Genomic DNA, 13,088 nt, shown 5'->3' on the forward strand with positions numbered 1-13,088 from the left:
TTGGCGCTGTCTAAATAAATTGAATTGAAAATTGAATTATTACTTCAGAGAAGTTGACTCCATACATAGACACACATAATTCTATTTAAAGTAAAATTCTTTATTCTGAGTCAGTGACAAATTGCCTCGACGCTGAATTGAACAGTGAATCTGTGTCAATCAGTGACAACAGCTGCCATTTTTAGGATTATAAAAATGAAAAACATTCCTCTGGAAAACAAAAGCAAAATCAACATTCTCTTCTGACTCCACCCTAAATTAACAAATTGCTGTGTGTCACGGAAATTTCTACCATGACACAATTCAGGTTAGTGTCATGGTAGCACAGACACATATCTTTTAACTTTGCTGGGGAAAAATATTAAATGGACAGTACATCTAATGATCTATTACCAAAATAAGAAAAAAATAAACAGGCTAAACAGTAGCATGCAAATTCTACATTTAATGCCCACCTCCTCTCTGTCTCAAACTTTCAAATCAAAGAAATTATATATCAAGAATTATACTTTGAAGTAAATTAACTGTTTATGCACCAATTCATTTAAAATAGCTATTAATATATATTAATTTAAATAGACAGCAAGAAAAAACCCACCGCAGAATGTGTGAGGGCTTGATGTAAAGAGCTCTGTGGGGAATTGTCATTATCAAAGAACTTTAAACTTTTAGTATGAATACCTCTACTTCAATGTCTTGGATCACCTTTGTGAAATACTTGGATTCTGTGAATTTCTCTAAGCTTCCTGGAGTTCTTGTAATGGCTTTTATATCGACTCCAGCAACCACATAGATGTTACATACACATGTTGCTGGGTTAGAGCTTTGCCAACAATTGCATTGTGCACTTATCATGTAAAGTACTACTTTTCAGCTTTTCTAGAAGAACTTACAGATGGTTAATCAAAACCTGTATTGTATATGTTCACATTGTTCTTATGTTGCATAAAAAAAATTCCTGCAATAAGATTAGTCATTAGCCTTTTGTTGCAACAACGTATCAGTAATAAATTGGTACTTTGAATAAACCATGCAAACAAAAAATCAGATAAAGTCAAAAAACAGAAATGTAGAGGCTTAAAACAGAAAGCGCTAAATATTTTTTAGATACAAAATCTGTTACAGCACAAAAAAGGGGAAACATATTGAAAGCAAGTTGAAAGAAAACACAGCTGAAAACTGTAACATAAATTAGAACAAGTACTTTTAAACAAATCATCAAACAATTATATCTTCTGCCTTATGGCTGAGAACTCAGGACACTGCAGCTTAAGTGATCAGGTTATTGAAGTGTATCATCTTAAGTAATGCACATATTGCCAAAGAGTTCCTGCTGGATACTGGATTTGATAAAGTCACAAATTACCAGAGGAAAATGTTTGTTTCCTGACTGGTTGGCAGTGGTTTCTGAAAACTGTTGTCTTACTGGGTGGAGGTACAACTTTCCTGTTTGTGTTGCCCTCTTCATAGTTTCACTACAGCTAGGAAAGTAGCTAACCAGAGCTTGTAGATAAGTCCACTGGTTTTGCAAACTAGTTGGGCATTACACATTTTCCCTAGCAACAGGTGGTGGTCGGGGGGTCAGTGACTGGTACAAAGGCCTGTATAACTGGGGCATCATGTGGATGGGGGCTGCATGTCTACAAAACCTTAATAAGTACAGCTAAGGGACAAATGTAATTAGATTTATAAGCAGATAAACCAATGATGCAACTAAACATATAAAACTGATTATATAATACACAATATACATTGCACAACCAGAAGGTTATTTGGAGATTGCATCCTCCACCAAGTCCATTTTTGCAGTTTTAGACAAAAGATCCAGATCTAATAGACAAACAGTTAAATAAATAAAACACCAATTCAAAAAAAAAAAAAAAATCAAATAAACAAAACAGCATATGATTAGCTAATAAACAACATTATTTGACAACCAAAGAAAACAAACACGATATTTAACCCATTTAAATGAAACAACAACATTATTTCATAGACAGCACTGTCAGAAAAGAAATAAATGTGATAGAAGTCTTTTCCTTACTAGTATTGTTTTTTTTTTTTGAAGCTGCATTACATAGAAGCATAGAGCTGCCAGCCAGGCAAATGAAAAATAGAGCCATATCACATTATAACGTGAAAAGTTTATTGTTCTAACAATATACTTTTCACATTTGAACAACATATTATCACATTATTACAATATAAAATTTATATAGTTATCATTTTTGTTATAACGTGATAATTATGTATGTTTTAATATGTGATATTATGTTGTTCAAATGTGAGTATATACAATAAAGTTTCCATGTTATAATGTCATATAGCTCGAATTTTCTTTTGCCTGGATGGCAGCTCTACGCTTCCGTAGTGTTGACACTTATGATTTATGTTTAAAATAATATTGATTGAAGCTACGTGATTCATAATTTTGTTTTAAATTTTAATAAATATAAGTATATAATTTTCCAGGTGCACTTGTACCCAATGAAAAAAATCAAACATCATTCTTTTACTAATGAACTCCAAAACTGAAAAATCCCCATAAAATAAAATACGACTTTGACCCGAGTCTGTTTACATGGCAGCTGTCAGGATGACATGGAATGCTTCTGTACATCTGAACTACAATAACAGGAAGGTGAAATGCTGACAAGTCATTTTATGCTATCTCAATGTACAGTAACAAATGAGCAAAAAGATTTAAGCTGTGTTGTTTTTAGATGGAAAAAGATTAATTACAATTCAATATAATGGGTAACAAATGTGACTTTTCTGAGCCAGAATAAGTGACGGGGCTGGACATATGGAAGATGCAAATGTTAAAATTATGTAATTCTGGTAAACAATAGGTCAAAGTATTTTACAAATTATACATTTCTCAAGAAATCATTAGTCAAGATATGAATACCACCCTTTCAGAACTGTGATGCATATTCACTACTTAAAAGATGTTTAATTCATGCACTCCATTTACACGCTACGTACATTTATACATTAAATTCTCATCTTGTACAATACATACATATACAGCAGTGAACATGGCGTTCATACAAAAAAGTAAAAAATATCATATATGAGAACAAACATGATGTGCGATGCTGGTATCACACATCATACATACAGCACAATCATTCAAAAATGGTCATAGCTGCAGTTAAAGGGATTTTCTTTTTAAAAAGGCAGTGTGTCAACTAGTATCAGTAAGGAATCATCAAGTGGGTCTCCCTTTGCATTTTGGTTTTTCATGGAAACACATGGCATATATCTGCTCTGTGAGCTGCTCTGAATTCTTTATCACAGTTACGGTAATGATTTCAAATCAAACACAACACATTGCAAGTGACCATGCTTTTTTTAGGTGATAAATAGATCAGTCAGTGGAACAGATCAGCAGGTAAAGTCTCGACCTCTAGCTCTCTGTGGTTGTGATAGTCGCATTGCTGTTCTGTCCAGAAACACTTCAATGACCAACTACACCATGGAGCAAATGTTCTACTATCCAGTCTTTTTGAGGTTACTGTGTTCAGCAGAGCATAGCCACCAGAGTCTCTGACACTACTAGCCCTGTGCCCAGCCTGCAGGAAAAAGTTGAAAAGCCAACTGGGTAAAAACTGCAAACACTATATCCAAAGTTTTCCTTTTGGTGGCTTGTGGGAGATCATCTGCAGTAGTGCTACTTCTTTGCCAGTTGGAAAGGATGTTGACCCTTTAAACATGAGCACAGTTTTAATAAAAATAACAGAGCAGCAGAAATATTAACATTTCGACTGAACTTATGTACTGGACATCTCTTCCCTACTTCCTGCTGCTAAAGTTCTGATTTACTCCAGCCATAAAAGTGGCTAAATAGTCAATATATACATATATACATTTCTCCTATAGTTTTAGTACTTACAGTATAATTTTTGTCTTATTTCCTGTAAAATATCTCAAAATTAGGCTAGATTTAGCTGCTAGATTATATTTATTTCATGCTTAAGTAATTTTAAGTACTGCACAATTTCCTAAGCACTAAATAAATGTACTTATAGTATAATTATTTGTTTCCCATAAAAGCCTGACTTGCTCCCTACTTATTGTAGAGGTCTAACTCTATGTGTATATAAATATAATTACATTGTAATTTCAAATAAAATACATGGAAATTCCTTTTAATTACAGAGGAATCATGCTGTTAGTCGCCGGGCATATTACAGTGTTACCTAGTGTCCTGAACTTGTTTGCAAGACACTGTTGAAAACAAACATAGATTGTATTTCCTTTCTTTGTAGTTGGACCTGAAAACAGGGTTGGATCTTTGGTTTCATTCTATAATACTGGACTTACTTCTCTACGAAGGTTTGAACTTTGAGAGTGTTTAAAGAAGAGTGAAAGCGTGAAAATGTTCATGCCTGTCTGAGAAAAGTGTATAAAGTGTGTAGTGAGGGGTTTTACAGCCTTAAAAACATCTATAATAATTGTAAAAAATAAAGTTGGCTACTTCGCGGATTTCACCTATGGCGGGTTATTTTAAGAATGTAACTCCCGCGATAAACGAGGAACCACTGTATACCAAAAGATTCTGGACAATTTAATTATCCTAACTTTGTGGGAATTGTTGGGAGATGGCCCCTTCTTGTTTCAACATGACTGCACACCAGTTTACAAAGTAAGTCCTGACCTCAAGCCGATGGAACAACACTGGGATGAATTACAGCAGAGACAGTGAACTCAAATGCAAGACCGCAATGTCAGTGTCTGATCTCACACATGCACTTCTGTGTAGAATGATCACAAACTCATATAAACACACATCTTATCCTTGTGGAAAGCCTTCCCAGAAGAGTTGAAGCTGTTTAGCTGCAGAAGCTAGCAAGCATCATATTAAACCCTATGGATTAAAAATGTTGTGGCATGGGAACAACGAACTCGACCACATCTTAACACTTTTCACACACTCTTTTATTCTGGTTGCTTGTTCTCTGTACACTCGGCTGCAATTTTGCAGCTGCACGACAACAACGTCAGGACCCAGTTCATTTGTCTTTTATGCAGAGGAGGCATGATGACCTGATTGAGCTCGAGTGTATCGGTCTCCCCCGCAGCCACACCACAAATCCCACCCGCCACAAACGGGATGTCACTCAAGGTCATATATATGTGTGTGTAGGCAGTGGAGCAAATACTTTTGGCAATTTAGTGTATATCTGCACTGAGCCCAACGTGCATTAAATATGACTCATGTCAATGCAAACACTTGATGACATAAACATTTGTAGTTCTATACAAAATATACCTTGATGCAAATACTTGTTCACAGTACTGTGTATGTAAGAGTGTAGAAAAGCTAATTTTTTGGATTGAATAATTGAATACTTTTAGAGTATACCGTTTGTTTTTTTGCTCACGCAGTTTTCCCTATTTTACTGGCAAAGGGCTACCTTTAACCTGTGTCAAACATTACAGGAAAAACAAGTGCAGCGGCTGGTTCTTTACCGTCTGTGATGATAACTATACTAATCTACATTTATAATATGTAGGACAGCATAGAATTTGAGTAAAAAATGCCATGTATTTTATTAACATACAGTTTTAAACCTCTTCAAACCTGGATTGCACTGAAGTTAATGACATAACAACAACCTCACAACATAAAACAATGCAATCCTCTAGAGCGCAGATTAAACAGGGTCTACCATTTGGATTGTGATACTCTGTAACTAATGGGTACACTTAAATTATTTTTAGTCCAAATCATTATAAATGTAAACTTAATTATGATTGTCACTGAACAAAATAAATATTTTAAATATCTGAGCACAAGTATGCATGATAAATATCAGAGCAAAAACAAGGCTAACTGGTGACTAAGTTAATTTAGGTGCAGCAAAATGACACAATGAATATTTGCTGGGAAGGATCCAACAATAATCTCTAATGGCAACATCAAATCCAGGCAGAGCACAACACACACAAAGCTTTGTCAAAGAGCAGCAGCATATAATGGATTCATTTCATCCGCTCACTGTTGTTAATGAGGTTACTGAGAACAGCTGTTACAAAAAGTGTTTGTGGATAATAATAAAAAAAAAGGATGTACATTGTCCAATAAGGTTACAGCTTTCTTCATAACAGGATGAGACTATGAGGAGATTGCAGCAGCAGCAGCCTTAAATGAGAGTGGCAATGTTTCGGCTGAATACTACAAAAAAAACGGCACTAGGATACCGAACCCAAGGGTCATAAAACAGGAGAATTTGACAAAACTATTTAGAATGAACTAAACGTAGAGGAATAACACAAAGCAGCAACACAGAGCTGTTACTTTCCTGTTGTGCAATTGGACATTTAGTTTACAGGATCAATCTTCTTGGAATTAAAATTGTTACAAAATCTTGGTTGATGCCCTCTTTCTTGACATAAGTGTTAAAAGCACTTTGCAATACTGGATAACTTAAAAACAGTTTAACAGCACTCTACGTTTAGATCTCCTAACTGATGAACTCATCACTTTGCAAAGTTTGGTCTGGATATAATGCAATGGGCGACCTCTTCAGCTGAATAGGAACGGCAACACAGACCGGCCAAAAAACTGTGACTTAAAGGTTTATCATTCCCCACAAAACGACTGTTAAAATGACCAATTTTACATCTTAGAGCCAGTTACAAAAACTTCAATTTACATAAATAAGGCTTATCCAAATGGTTGTTGCTGCTTTGATTTGTGTGCTGATACAGACAACTGTGGCTGATCACGCCTACAGAGAAATATGAAAATAAATACATAAATAAATATCACAAAGAGGTCAAATACTTTTTCATACTGTAGCAGTATGTATGCAAGAGACAGAACAGCTATTTTCTCGATTTAATAACATAATACTTTTAGAGTACACCCTTTTTTAAACTTCTAAAAATGTTAAACTTCTTATAACATGAGTCAACTTCTGCAGGTTAATTGTCCCATACACAGCTTCTCTCTCATTTAGCTCACTTCTAAACTATATGAAACTACATGTATAATATGCAGGAAAGCAGAGAATTTGATTTGAAACATACAGTTAATAAAATATATGGCAGCTGCATTGCATTCTTGCTAATGGTACTAAGATCCTACACAGCAAAAAACAAGTGAAGCAGCTTGTTCTAACAAACAGTATGGCTTGTTACATATTACAAGAGTTGTTGTTTCTGTTTTGGTGAGTGAAATTCTATTTTATTGATGTTCTTTACTTAGCACTAAAAGCCAGCACACTGCTGACACGAAATGCAGCTTCCCACCAAAACTTGCTAGGATTAGCTGATAATTTTACACTCCAAATACAGTATCCCCAGAGTCAAAACTCACGGGCTGACATCATGGTAGTTACACTCTCCTTTGTGTTTACTACATAATATGGAATTATATAGTAAACAAAATAGTATTAAATAAAACTTTTTTTATATTGTAGATTCTTCCTAACAGCCACGCTTTGCTTTGACTACTGCTTTGCTCACTCTTGCCGTTCTCTCCATGAGCTTCATGAGGTCGTCACCTGAAATGGTTTCCCAACAGTCTTGAAGGAGTTCCCAGAGATGCTGAGCACTAGTTGGTCCTCTTTGCCTTCACTCTGTGCTCCATCTCATTCCAAACCATCTCCACTGGGTTTGGGTCAGGTGACTGTGGAGGCCAGGCCATCTGGTGCAGCACTCCATCACTCTCCTTATTGGTCAAATAGCTCTGACACAGCCTAGAGGTGTGTTTGGGGTCATTGTCCTGTTAGAGAATAAATGATGGGATGGCATGTCACTGCAGGATGCTGTGGTAGCCATGCGGGTTCATTGTGCCTGAATTTGGACTCATCAGACAAAAGCACAGATTTCCACTGGTCCATTCCTTGTGTTTCTTTCCCGAGCAGTAGAGGGGACTCTTGGTCTGCCTTTCCTGGGGCGGTCCTCATGTGAGCCAGTTTCATCATAGTACTTGATGGTTTTTGCGACTGCAGAGTCTTAGCAATGTTCCGGACTGACTGACCTTCAGTTCTTAAAGTAATGATGGACTGTTGTTTCTCTTTACTTAACTGATTGGTTCTGTCAAATAGAGCTGTCAGCCATGCACCAACCTGACTTCTGCACAACACAACCGATGGTCCCAACCTTATAAGGAAGGCAAGAAATTCCACAAATGAACCCTGACAAGGCACACCTGTGAAGTGAAACCATTTCAGGTGACTACATCATGAAGTTCATTGAGCCAAGGGCCAAGGGTATGCAGGGCTTTCAGCGAGGCAAGGGGTGGGATCTAAAATATAAAACATATTTAGAGTTATTTATCATTTTTTCAGCTTGTATCTACTCACACTGTATCCCCTACAGTGTGAGTTGTGGTGGTCAGCATGCCTAGGAAAGCTGGAAGTGAATATGTGACACTGCAGTATAGTAGTTACTGGACAAACATGAGATTGATCTCTTATGTCTTCATGTTCTTCGGTTTAATATGAGCACAACAGTCTAAAATTCAAAGTGCACATTTAAAATAGCTTCCTGTCCCTGTGTGAACATATAGTAAAATTTAAACTAGTCTATATGCAGCGCTTGCTCTCATTATTATAGTTTTCAACACTTTGTCAGAGGAGAGTTCAACCAAGACTTTCCAAGGCTAAATTAGAAATGTTGCCAGCCCCACATCCCAGTGCACCATGGTCTATCACAACAGAGCAAAACATAATGCAATAAGTTAAAGAGCATTATTCTCTTCACAAAATGCAAATTCAGCCACATTATCATTTTTCTTAGCCAATCATATAAAACAATGCATAGATATATAAAAAACATTACATACACACCGTCATATTTATTAAAATAAACAATATGTACAAAATTGCCATATATATTTATTTTTTCCATGTATAATAGAATAGTAAAAGTAAAAAAAATAAATATCCTATGTACATCACACAAGCCATTCCAAAGTTATCGTCACTGCAAGGAAAAACAAAAGGCAAAATGTTAGTTGTTAGGTCACAATGTTCCCCATGAAGTTAGCATGTCAGGCAAAAACACAATGCTGTGACAAACGTACTTTATTCCAACATCCAGGTACAGGTAAACCATCATCTCCCTGGAACATGTAGAGTAAAAAAGAGACAATATTAGAAGCAACAATGGACAGTATATTGAATCATTTTAAAATTATATGAAAATAAAAACACATTTTGACCACCCAGCATTCTACAAGTGCAACTCATGCAGATTTTGTAGATTCCTTCAGGCCTGAAAACGACTCTATAATTACATCTAAATAGTTTAAACCTGAACAATAGCTATTCTGTGAAGAATTATAAATGTCAGCACTGAGTTTGTATCAATGCTAATGAAACAAATACAGCTGGAAGAGCGGAAGCAACCTGAGATATGTTGACATGGTACAAACAGTATTTATTTCTGCAGTTTTCATTGATGAAATTACATTTGTGTGTCCTTTCAGGATGAAATCTGGGACTACAGCTGTTGCAAGTTGTACAGAAAAACACTATCACCATAGCAACAACATGCATATTATGGCATTTACAGACTTTTGCTACAATAAGCAGGTAAAGTCAACAGCTATGTCCCAATTCATAGGCCGCATCCTTCAGAGGACCTGGCCTTTGCGGTCTTCGTGGGCCGAATTTGGACAGCTCTTGTTGTGTCGCTGTGACGTAATAGGCCTACAAATGCAGCCTCAGAAGGATGCGGCCTATGAATTGGGACATACCTAATATTTCACCGATTCCCAATTTTTTTTCCAAAAGTATGTGACAGATAAAACTTTGATGTCTCCTTCACAAAAAGGAAAACCAAGAATTTTAGGTGCCTCTATACTTAGAGATATATTTGCTTTAACACACGGGCTGCTGTGATTCAGACTGAGCCTTTTCAGTTGTCAGTCTGTGAAAGGAATAATACAGGGTGGGCCATTTATATGGATACACCGTAATAACATGGGAATGGTTGGTGATATTAAAGTCCTGTTTGTGGCACATTAGTATATGTGAGGGGGCAAACTCCTCAAGATGGGTGGTGACCATGGTGGCCATTTAGAAGTCGGCCATCTTGGATACAACTTTTGTTTTTTCAATAGGAAGAGGGCCATGTGACACATCAAACTTATTGGTAATGTCACAAGAAAAACAATGGTGTGCTTGGTTTCAACGTAACTTTATTCTTTCATGAGTTATTTACAAGTTTCTCTTTGTTCACAGCCATTGACATGTCGAAGAGGTTAACACGTGAGGAGCGGATCGAAATTGTGTTGATATCTGGTGAACGCAGTAACCGGGTCATTGCAGCAGATTTCAATACAAGACACCCTACGAGACCACCCATCTCCCATGCTACAGTAGCAAACTGCTTGCTAAGTTTCGTGAAACTGGTTCAGTGTTGGATTTGCCAAAATGTGGACGCAAGAAAACTAATGAAGAAACATCAGTGGCTGTCCTAGCTTCATTCAGCAAGAGCCCACAGCGTAGCACTCGCCGCATGTCACTGGAGAGTGGCATTAGTCGAACATCCCTTCGGCAGATATTAGCTACTCACAAATGGCACCCTTACAAACTCCAGCTACTGCAGCATCTCAACGAGGATGACCCAGATCGGCGCACAGAATTTGCAGAATGGGCAAAACAAAAATTGGAACAGGACCCTCAGTTCACGCAGAAGATTTTGTTCAGTGATGAGGCAAACTTTTATGTGAATGGTGAAGTTAACAAACAAAACCACCGCTATTGGTCTGACACTAACCCACATTGGATGGATCCCTCCAAGACTGTTGGAACAACAAAAGTGATGGTTTGGTGTGGTATATGGGGTACAACGATAGTGGGTCCATTCTTCATCAATGGAAACCTCAAGGCCACTGGATATTTGAAATTGCTACATGATGATGTGTTTCCCTCTTTATGCACTGAAGCTGGCACGTTCCCTGAGTTTTTCCAGCAAGATGGTGCACCACCACATTATGGGTGCCAGGTCCGAGCATTCCTAGATGAACAGTTTCCTGGAAAGTGGATTGGTCGTCGTGGGCCAGTTGAATGGCCCCCAAGGTCTCCCGATCTGACCCCCTTAGACTTTTATCTTTGGGGTCATCTGAAGGCAATTGTCTATGGTGTGAAGATACGAGATGTGCAGCACCTGAAACTACGGATACTGGATGCCTGTGCTGGCATTTCTCCTGCGGTGTTGCTATCAGTGTGTGAAGAGTGGGAGAAGAGGGTTGCATTGACAATCCAACACAATGGGCAGCACATTGAACACATTTTATAAGTGGTCAGAAACTTGTAAATAACTCATGAAAGAATAAAGTTACGTTGAAACCAAGCACACCATTGTTTTTCTTGTGACATTACCAATAAGTTTGATGTGTCACATGGCCCTCTTCCTATTGAAAAAACAAAAGTTGTATCCAAGATGGCCGACTTCTAAATGGCCACCATGGTCACCACCCATCTTGAGGAGTTTGCCCCCTCACATATACTAATGTGCCACAAACAGGACTTTAATATGACCAACCATTCCCATGTTATTACGGTGTATCCATATAACTGGCTCACCCTGTAGATTTTATAATAAAGTCTAAGCCTTACCTGTGGAAAGGCAATCAAGAAGACCTAATCAGTTTGCTTTACAGATTAACAGATTCATGACTACATTAAGTAAACAGATTAGCAAATCTCTTTTCTTTACTCTTTTTCACCCGTCTCCCCTCATTCACATACATGGACTTCAACTTAGTACTAGAGAATTCATGTATTTTCCCTCCAGTGAATAAATCCTTCCTCTCACTGTAGATCATGTCTACAATCATCACAGTCAGAGACAGACTCCTGCCTGCTCACCTGTCAACCTTTCCATCACCACTGCAAATAACAAGCGGCTCAGAGCCAATCACTGATGATCTCACCCCTACCTTGAACCTATCCCTTGAATACTATCCTGTATTTAATTCAATTCAGTTATGAACCTCATCACCAGCAGTCACCCCAAGGGACTTAGTGTTGTAAGATAGAGACCCTACAATAATAGAAAACCCCAAATATCAAACAACCCCCTTTTAGAAAGAACTTGATGACAGTGGGAAGGAAAAACTCCCTTTTAACAGGAAGAAACCTTCAGTAGAACCAGGCTCAGGGAGGGGCGGCCATCTGCCGGGATCAGTTGGGGGTGACAGGAAAGAAATAAGACACGATGGGAAAGACAGCCAGAGATTAATAAGAACTAATAATTAGATTGAGAGCGGTGTGTGAGCACATAGAGAGTGAAAAAGGTGAGATAACAAGAAACACTGAAACACTCCATGCATCATGGGAAGTAGCCTAGACCCATTGCAGTGTAAGAAAGCCCTTACTATATCCTCTCTGTCTCCCGAATCCAATCTGGGAGCTGGTTCCACAGAAGAGGGGTCTGAAATTTGAAGGCTTTGCCTCCCATTCTACTTTTAAATATTTTAGAAAATGAAAATTAAGCCAGGATTATATTCCATCAACAAGTCTCCTGTGTAGAGGACACACTAAATCCACATGTTTGTGGATCATAAAGAATGGATGCCCTTCTGATGCAACCCTGCCCATGTATCCGGGCTTGGAAATAGCACCTGGTGGCTACTGGCCCCTGTGGCTGGTTTTCACTCCCTGTGGTAGTCTATTGCCTTGTAGATAGGGAAGAATAGTGCCCCATGCAAGAAACAGTGTAAGAAACCATGACTAAAGGCATTACTATATTTGAAAATAACACTGTGAAGGTTTTAGATCCGAGGTTGGTGTATTAGTCACAATTGTACGTGATGTTATGTTTCGAAGGTTTTTAGTCGTTATAATCACGCTTGATTATGTTATGTTGTCTCACCATATTGTAGAGGAAGCAGTGAGTTGATTACAATAAATTTAAACTATCATGCAAAAGTGCATATTGTTGTTTACAGCGATGCACTGTAGGATCCATAAAGAGGAGTGTGGTTAAGGGTAGCTAAAGGCATGCTAGTAAAGGGAAAGAAAGAGCACCATACCACAGGGCAAGGGGCATCCAGCCCGTCCAGGCCTGGCAAGCCCGGTTCACCTTTTTCCCCTTTAATGCCTCGGAAACCCTGTTTG

General features: G+C 37.8%; 1 protein-coding gene across 17 annotated transcripts in view; it reads right to left on the bottom strand.

The window, feature by feature from the left end:
- Positions 1-76: 76 nt before the first annotated feature.
- Positions 77-13,088, bottom strand: part of col13a1 (collagen, type XIII, alpha 1) — a 147,351-nt gene continuing 134,339 nt past the window's right edge. For 10 of the 17 annotated variants that reach the window (XM_042215405.1, XM_042215402.1, XM_042215391.1 and 7 more), the window contains one exon: positions 11,481-13,081. In XM_042215405.1, the coding sequence (XP_042071339.1) occupies positions 12,914-13,081 (168 nt within the window). In that variant the 3' untranslated portion in view covers positions 11,481-12,913. Of the gene's footprint in view, positions 3,710-4,416; positions 9,083-11,480; positions 13,082-13,088 lie in introns of those variants that run through there. The other 7 variants (XM_014330183.2, XM_042215392.1, XM_042215393.1 and 4 more) reach the window with 6 other exon arrangements.

The sequence above is a fragment of the Haplochromis burtoni genome, unplaced genomic scaffold (assembly GCF_018398535.1).
Source record: "Haplochromis burtoni strain Fernald_Lab_line unplaced genomic scaffold, NCSU_Asbu1 Contig_712, whole genome shotgun sequence".
Lineage (NCBI taxonomy): Eukaryota > Metazoa > Chordata > Actinopteri > Cichliformes > Cichlidae > Haplochromis > Haplochromis burtoni.